At 51.1% G+C, this 8,406-nt stretch overlaps 2 protein-coding genes across 12 annotated transcripts; one reads left to right on the forward strand and one right to left on the reverse strand.

The window, feature by feature from the left end:
• Nucleotides 1-582: 582 nt before the first annotated feature.
• PAFAH1B3 (platelet activating factor acetylhydrolase 1b catalytic subunit 3) lies at nucleotides 583-3,246 on the reverse strand. The gene is made up of 6 exons (XM_066271971.1): nucleotides 3,200-3,246; nucleotides 2,933-3,026; nucleotides 2,655-2,744; nucleotides 1,594-1,710; nucleotides 1,393-1,515; nucleotides 583-914 (listed from the first exon to the last, which is right to left on the reverse strand). Exons 2-6 carry the CDS (start codon nucleotides 3,008-3,010, stop codon nucleotides 627-629), a joined length of 696 nt encoding a protein of 231 aa, XP_066128068.1. The 5' UTR covers nucleotides 3,011-3,026; nucleotides 3,200-3,246; the 3' UTR covers nucleotides 583-626.
• Nucleotides 2,909-8,023, forward strand: PRR19 (proline rich 19). 11 transcript variants are annotated; one of them, XM_066271970.1, is made up of 6 exons: nucleotides 3,397-3,527; nucleotides 4,458-4,718; nucleotides 5,653-5,883; nucleotides 6,817-7,218; nucleotides 7,318-7,441; nucleotides 7,525-8,023. In XM_066271970.1, the coding sequence occupies exons 4-6, from the start codon at nucleotides 6,823-6,825 to the stop codon at nucleotides 7,977-7,979; spliced, it is 975 nt and encodes a 324-aa protein (XP_066128067.1). In that variant the 5' UTR covers nucleotides 3,397-3,527; nucleotides 4,458-4,718; nucleotides 5,653-5,883; nucleotides 6,817-6,822; the 3' UTR covers nucleotides 7,980-8,023. The 11 variants fall into 11 exon arrangements, 9 of the variants coding, with proteins under 9 accessions (XP_066128066.1, XP_066128064.1, XP_066128063.1 ...); XM_066271967.1 differs by lacking the exon at nucleotides 3,397-3,527 and adding an exon at nucleotides 2,935-3,046 and having other exon boundaries at nucleotides 6,817-7,441; XM_066271966.1 differs by lacking the exon at nucleotides 3,397-3,527 and adding an exon at nucleotides 3,190-3,322 and having other exon boundaries at nucleotides 6,817-7,441.
• The last annotated feature ends 383 nt before the right edge of the window (nucleotides 8,024-8,406 follow it).

Below are 8,406 nucleotides of genomic sequence, written 5' to 3' on the forward strand. Positions count from 1 at the left end.
CACCTACTCTGCCTCTTAGCTATCCAATGTGCATAGGCTTGGGGAAGGTGTACCTGTGCTCCAAGAGCAGTTGATCCTCAAAGTTCAAGTTGGACCTGAGTCTCATCCCCCTCCCAAGTACTGTGCTGTCCTTACAGTGGCCCTTGCTGCCCCCATGTGGCCTGAGCCAGAACTGCTGGCAGACCAAGAGCCTCTCCTTGGTTATACACCCCTTGCAGTGGGTGGATAGTTCCCAGAGATACCTGTGCCCTGTGTGCAGGGATGACTGCTTGGGGATTGGAATATCAGGAAGTGTTCAGAGCACCAGCCAGGAGAACAGCATGTGCAAAGATTAAAGGACTGCTTTTATGTTCCCAGAATTCTTTCTTGACTGAGTCTAGTGTTGGCAAACTGGCTTCACCTAGTATAACTGATTGGTAGTACATGCCTGGAGTACTACTGTGATAAAACTCTGCCTTACTCTACAAGAACCTGACCACCTTGATGGATAACGTGATACCTTCCTTGGGCAGAGTTGCAGGGTCACAGAAATAAGAGCTTAGGTTGAGGTATTAGCTGGGTTGGACATAAAACAAAATGGGATGAGAGACTGAAAAACAAGAATTTAATGTTGCAAGAAAGTGTGCTTAGAGTGTGGGCTCTGGCAGAAGGACACTTTGACCCTGATCTTGGGCCAGCAGGCGTAGAAGCAGGGAATGCAGGGTCCGGCAGACAGGTGTGTAGCCCAGCCGGCTCAGGTGTAGGTAATCATACATGTCATGGTGGCTTATGGTACCATCGGAATGCACAAAGCCAGGGTCAGCATCCAGGAAGTGGGCCCGTGGATGGCCAGCCAACGCCACCCGTACCAGCTCATTCACCCGTTGGTTTTTCTCACGAAGTGGGTTAGGGTGCTGGCCCCTTGGAAGCAGGCCCTGAGGAAGGGCACCGAGAGTTGTGAAATGTCCTATCAACATCTGGATCAAACTATTCTCCAGCCCCCACCATGAAGTTCCCAGATGTGGAATACACAAGGGATGGGAAGTGGGGGGATTGGAAAGGTAGTTTCTGTTGCCTTGTCTGAGACCCCATTCAGCAACAACAGCCTCTACAAAAGTGTTTACAAAATGGCAAGAGCTGAATCCCTCTTTCAGAGGAGGAAATGTCCCAGCTATAAGTAATGTAGCCTAGATTCACCCCAGGAGTGCCCGATAACTTGGCTATTTAAGTATTTTGAGTTTTAACACCCCAGAATCTCTGGGGTCCCCTGGGCAGAAGGGCCTAATTGGTCCTGAACATGTCCTTATTTACAGCTGCTCTGACAGACGTAGCAACTTTCAATGTGAAATTTTGCCCGAAAGCCACTGCTCTGTGTCAAGCTACCCAGAACCATGCCCTTCCTTCCCCACTCACCAGCACCACCACCCGGGCCTGGGGTTGCCGCTGCTTCACCAGCTGCACGATGGCCTTGATGCCGCCAGCCACTTGTTCTGCTGTGTGCCCATGGTTGTTCGTACCCACCCAGACCACCACAATCTGTGGAAAAAGAGGCACAGAGCAGTGGTGAGGGGACAGGCTAAAGGGGCTTTAGCTGCCCACCCGAGCCCTACTCACCTTGGGTCGGATGTGTTCAAGCTCCCCATTCTCTAGCCGCCATAGCACGTGCTGCGTGCCATCACCACCAATGCCAAAATTAAGTGCATGGAGAGGAGAGAAGAGCTCCCGCCAGATCTGTGGGCAAGAAGTGGTGTGGGCAGGGGGAGGGGTGGGCATTGTTAGCGTGTATCACATTACTCTGGGTCCAAATGTTAACTAAATGTCATTATGGAAGAGCCTCTCTTCATGGAGCAGTCTGGTTAAATCTCTGCTTGAGCAAACCCCAATATGGTCAAACTTCACTTTATGTAAACCTATTATATACTCAGAACCCCATAGAAGCAAGACATATTTTCTAGAAATCATTTTGCTTGAGCCATGCATTGAAACAATAGTTAAACCTCACACTGAGAAAAGCCATTAAGGTTTAACATTGCTTAGCAGAAAGATATTATACACCAGCCCCCTTTGTGAAGAGCTATTATTACAGTTAACCTTCACTTTGTGGAAAAGATTATAGCTTTGTGGAAACCCATTAAACAAAGACCACCTTAGGCAATCTTGCAGGAAAGCCTCATTTTAAATCTCACTATATACAACTCCAGCCTGACAAAGCTAGAACATACACTTCCTTCTCAGTAGAATGTTGTACCTTATGCCTGATGGATGTAGAGCTCTGGCTCTACTGGAAAATTTACACTGAAATTCTGGGTGCTGGGTGCTACCTGAAGCTATTTCAAGTAGCCCATATCCAGAGACGAATTTAACGGCGGGCATACTGGGTGCGCGCCCTGGGTCCCGACTTCTGAAAGGCCCTGCAAGACCTCAACTTTACACTTTTTTCTAATAACACCAAGTTTGGTTTCATATGTGCAGTTTTAACATTAATAGTACATAATGTTTTTTATTTATTTAAAATATGGTTAACATGTATTTTTATTTCCCCTCTTTTTTTTTTAAGGGGCCTTAACCGACCTTAATCCGCCTCTGCCCATATCCCACCTGGGGCCCGCAGTCTGGTCCCGGCGTGTCAGTGAGGGCAGGCCTGCGTGGGGCAGGAGGAAGGAGATGGGCCTCACCTCGCACTGGTGCATTAGCTGGACCAAGGAGTCCCCAATGAATACGACTTCGGGTTCTTTATCTTTGCTGTCAGCCACGAACCGATGGTGCTTCAGGGACAAACAAGGGGGAGTTATGGTATGCTGGCTCTTGGGCCCGCTCAGCCCTTGGTTCCTTAGGGAGTACCAACCCATCTGCCCTGTTTCCCATCAGGTAGTGAGAGCCGAGCGAACCAGCTGAACTCCTGAGTTCCGGCCCCCACCCCCGAGTCCTGATGATCGCAGACGGGCTCGCTCACCAGGGACATCCAGCGTCCGTCGCCCTGAACGTCCTGCACCGGTGTGGGCTTGCTGGCTGGGTTCTCCTCTCCACTCATCTAGGCGTCGTAGCTTCTGCAGGATAAGCAAACAAGGTCGGCCCTGGCTAACAAGGAGGTGGCTCCACCACGCCCACCCCTACCCCCACCCCTACCCCTCCCGGTAACAATGGACGGGTCCGGAAGGCCGCACTCCAGTGGTGGACGAAGGCCGATCCCGGGCGCCGCCTCCTCTGCAGGGGCAGAAACCTTCACTTAGGAGGGGAGGTGGATCGGGATCCCTTGCTTCCCCCACGGCGGCCACGCAGTGAGCTTGTCCGGCGTTTCCCGCTCGAGCGCTCTCCACTCTCTGGCCTCGGCGACCCAGCTACGGTACCCGAGCATCTAGGAATGGGGGATAGGCGAGACCATCCAGCATCTGTGGGGGGAGGAAGGAGAAACCACGTGGGGGAGGAAGGAGAAACCACCCCACCGGCGTCACAGGGAGGGGAGAAGTACCTGAAAGGCCGGGAGTGAGCGAGGGAAAATCTAGCGCCCTGACTTCGGGGAAGAAACCATTTGCTGTAGGGCGAGAAATGTGAGGAAATCTCTGTCTCTTTCTCCTTTCTCTCACCGTCTCTCTCTCCTCTCCCTCCCCTTCCCTCCCTCCCCCCTTCCCTTCTTCTCCCCCCCCCCATCTCCCCCTCCTTGTATGTGTGTCCCATTCACATGGTGGGGGGAAGGGGAGTGAGTGGACGAGTCCATTCTTGGATCCCTGGAAGGGGTGGCTCCTACGCACCCGGCTAGAACCCATTTTCTTATTTTTTCTTTTTTGTGTGTGACAGAGACAGAATGAGAGAGAGGGACAGATAGACAGGAAGGGAGAGAGATGAGAAACATCAGTTCTTTGTTGCAGCTCCTTAGTTGTTCGTTGATTGATTTCTCATATGTGCTTTGACGGGGTGGGAGGGGGGTGTTTACAGCAGACCCAGTGATCCCTTGCTCGAGCCAGCGACCTTGGGCTCAAGCTGGTGAGCCTTGCTCAAACTAGATGAGCCCGAGCTCAAGCTGGCGACCTCGGGGTCTCCAACCTGGGTCCTCCGCGTCCCACTCCCATGCTCTATTCACTGCGCCACCGCCTGGTCAGGCAGGAGGAACCCATTTTCTACTTGTGTGGGAGAGCGAAAAATAAATGGCCAACTATGAAAATTAAAGGCTCAGTTGTAAGGAGACAGCCTAAGGCAGCGCCAGACTTTAATGAGCCTATCCGCTATTGGTCCTTCCCTGCTCAAAAACACCAGTTTTGTCTGGTCCATCTGTAACTCTGAGGTCCCTGGGTTCGAAACCAGGTCAAGTCACATAGGACAAAGTAATCAACAACTAAAGTGAAGCTACTATGAGTTGACACTCTCACTCCCCATCCCTCTCCTCTTTCTGTAAACTCAATAGATAAAATCTTTTTTTTTAAAAAAAAAAAAGCCAGCAGTTTTGTAGCATAAAATCTAAACTGCATGCCTTTGCATTATAGCATCATGGGCTCTGCAAGGATAGAAGAAAATGCCAAAAGAGAAAAGAAATTAGAGATGCTGCAAGGCCCAGGTCCAGTCTGGCAGACCTCCCACAGCAGCTCATCTTGCAGATCTGTGGCCTCTGCTTCCCTCGCTAAACCCACTGCCAACCAATAACTTCAGCTGGGTATGTCTGGGCTCTGAAACTTACCTCCACAGCCAAGGCCACCTAATGTCGATCCTTCCTCCACCTCAACTTCATCTCAGATCTCAGGCACCAGGTGTGTGTGGAGTTCCACACCCTCTAAACGTCCTGGCCATATTCCTAGATGGAACCTTCTTATCTATTTACTTCTTCTAGGCTGGTTGATACTAATAGATGAATCTATTGTTTATGTTTTGCCTCAATCCACTTGCCTGGAACAGGGTCTGACTCATAGTACCAAGTACTGTGACTGCTCATAAGTACTTGCTGAATGTATATTAAATTAATGGATCAGAACCTGGCCTTGTCTCAGTGTGTTGGGAGAGACAGATCTACACACAGAGTTGAGGGAAGGATCAGGTTGTGATTAAGGGAGGAACTGAGGAACTCTGGGGAGGAGGCAGAGGACTCTGATGTTGAAGGGTGTCCTAGAAGGAATAATTTCTGAGTTAGGATTTGAAAGGTCATGGAAGCTAGCCAAGCAACACTACACAGGTAATACAGCTCATTGATATTTCATTTTAAATTTTGAGGGAACAAATGTAGATAAATAAATAGGAGAGGCAGAGAGGCAATTCCTGAAGCAAAGCTTAGTGAGAAACAAAGCTTCGAGGCATTCATTCACCAAGCATTATTTTAAGTTAGATGTTGGCTCATCTCATAGCAACTGTATGAAGAAAGTACTATTTATTACAAACCCCATTTTACAGATTAGAAAACAGGTTCTGAACAGTTACAAAATTCTCCAAGTTCACACAGCTCAAATGTGCCAGTCAGGTAATTTGAACCTAGCTAGCTCCAGAGCCTAGCTCTTAATGCTAATATTATAACGATTCTCTAGGGATGAAATCCGTGATCACTGGGGGCTAGCTGGTGTCGGAGTGCTCCAGATAGCCAATCCACTTGGAGACGTCTTAACCAATCAGAATCAGGAAGAGGGCGGGGCTAGGGGACCTCACAGCCAATTCGTGGCTGGGAGGTGCCTAAGGACAAATGGGACGTTTCCACAGGCTGAGAGGGCTGGGGCTATAACTGGCATTCATGGCCCCTGGCACGTGCCTCTGAGCCTCGTGCCTCTAAGACGTAAGAAGTCAAAGGGCACGGGAGGGACACGCACATGCGCAGGAGGCCCAAAGCCCGGAAGAGTGCCAAGGACGTAGTGCGCCGAGGTCACCAAAAGAAGCCATTGTGCCTCACAGCCAGGTGAAGTAGGCAGGCGGCCTGGTTCGTTGGAGCAGAAGGTGAGGTGTTCCTACCCCCGCCATACCCCGCCAACCATATTCCGCTTTCCTTCCTCAACTGCCCCACCCTCGCATTCTTTCCAACCCAACTCTCCTAACCCCCATGACCAGACCCCAATCCCAGTTACTTGTCGCCTTCTCGGTATCCTCCAGTTTTTCTCTATACAACTTCTCTCTCTCTCCATTTTTTTTTTTATTTTTTATTTTTAGAGAGAGAGACAGGAAGGGAGAGAGATGGGAAGCATCAACTCATAGTTGCAGCACTTTAGTTCATTGATTGCTTTCTCATATGTGCCGTGAAGGGGGTGGGCTCCAGTTGAGCCAGTGACCCCTTGCTCAAGCCAGCAACCCTGTGCACAAGCTGGTGAGCCTGCACTCAAGCCGGAGACCTTGGGTTTCCAACCTGGGTCCTCAATATTCCAGGCCGACGCTCTATTCCACTGTGCCACCACCTGGTCAGGCACAACTTCTTTTCTGATGTCTCTCCTGCCTTTCCTTCTCTGACATCTCCAGTACCTTCTCTGACATCTCCAGTACCTTCTCTACCTCAGTATTTATTTTATGTCCAAAATCCCTTTTTTTTTTCCAGACCCCTCCAGTCTCATGATCCTTTACCTGTCCCCCATCTTTTAGCTATTTTTTCATGTCCCTGTTCCCTGTAACCCTTTCTGTGTTCCTTGACAAACCTTCCCATTCACCATGACTCTGGATTCCACTCTATCCCTGTGACTCTTTGCTAGACTGAGCCATTTCCAGTTTTAGTATATGTGCTGCCAAAGTAAGTGCCCAGGCCTTCTCTTCGCATTCTTTCTCTCTCATTTTGCCTCCCAGCTCACCCCAAACCATCTCTTCTCACTACTCACATCATCACTACTCACCTTTAGTTCCCTAACTTATCTACATGCTGTTGATCATCCTATCTTTATTTTCCAGGACAGTATGGACCCCCGGGGGCCAGCCCCCCAATCTTTCCAGAAAGCTGAGAAACCTGGTCGGGTCCGCCGTCGGAAGACCAGGCGGGAGCGTAACAAGGCCTTGTTGGGCAGCCGCCAGCAATTAGCCCATCAGGATTCTTCTGTGGCCAGTCGAAATTCACCCATGGGCCTCCAGCATCCTGCAGCTTCTACTGCCCCCAAGTTCATGGTCATAACCCAGGGTCGGCTAAGCCGAGAGCACTGGGGTCTCTTTAACCATGAGGTGAAATCTCTGGATGTGGCACGGCTGCTTAGCAATGGGTCCCTGGAGCCAGGCACCCCCACACTACCCACCAAGACTGCCCCAAGCCCAGGCAGGGCTCATAAACCAGCCCCACAAACAAGAGGCAAGGAGAATCAGGTACCTAGAGACTTGGGTGCAGGCCAATCTAGTCCCCCAGAGCTCCCAGGCTTGGGGCAGCTGCTGGGGGAGCTGCAGTGCCACCTGATTCTGCCACAGGCCTTCCCCAGGAGGAATCTAGTGCAAGAGGCCAGGGATGCCATTGTGGGTACCTTACAGGCCTGCCATGGCTGTGTACCTGACCTTACCCTGGTGCTCCGGGACTGCCAGCCACCCTTATCAGGTGAGCCCACTTCCTGCCCACTATGCTCCCCTTCTCGTCTGTTTTAGCTCAGTTGTCCTCTATGCTTTTTTCCTCGGTGCCAGGGATCAAGCCTGGGGACCCTGAGAGACGAAGGATCAATATACCTGAGCAGGCTCCAGAAGAAGGAAGGCAGAGGAGGATATGGGGAACAAAGGAATTCGCCTTTGCCATGCCTGACACCTCCAACACTCCCACTGCACACAGAGAGAGCTTGGCACCAAAAGGTCCTTGGCCACTTACATTGCCCTCGTTGCCTTCCCCGTCTGCAGTGGCCTGGGGTCCCCCAACAGCATTTGACCTGCTGAAAAGCATCTGGCTGGTAGCCACACCACCACCCTCCCAGTCCTGTGGGGTTGGCCCACCACAGCCCCTGCCTCAGCCACCATCCCACTTGTTGCCCCAAACCTCTGCCCTGGACTGGAGTCCCAGCCCCTCTGTCCCACAGCACAGCCTCTCCTGGACTGTGGCCCAGAGCAGCCCAGAGTCCTGGTCTTTTCCACCCATGAAACTGTACTAAGGGTACTAATGTTGGTCCAGGGGTCGCACTCCTAATCACCTCAATAAAGTACCTTTTTCATGGTCCTCTTGATTTTCAGTGAATGGCTGACTCAGGAGAGCAGCTTCCCTTATCTCTGAGTTCTGGGTCCAAAATGGGAGGGAAGGCACTATCACATGTCACCGTCTAAGAGTCTGAGGGGTCAGCTGACTGAAGAAACTTGGGGCTTTGATCAGTTCAGTACATCCCACTGACGCTGGCTAAGTGCTAGATTCTGAGCTCTGGCGATGCTGGAGCCCCAGACTGAGTGAAATAGGCTTTGTCCCCAGGAGACTCCCAGTTCAGTGATGCTTACAGACAGTCCCAGCCCCAGTGGTTACCTCTGGGAGGAGTCTGGGGAGGGAATGATGAGACTGCCCTAGTGGTGAAGAAAGTGCTGACACAGACC

The sequence above is a fragment of the Saccopteryx bilineata genome, chromosome 3 (genome assembly GCF_036850765.1).
Source record: "Saccopteryx bilineata isolate mSacBil1 chromosome 3, mSacBil1_pri_phased_curated, whole genome shotgun sequence".
Taxonomy (NCBI): domain Eukaryota; kingdom Metazoa; phylum Chordata; class Mammalia; order Chiroptera; family Emballonuridae; genus Saccopteryx; species Saccopteryx bilineata.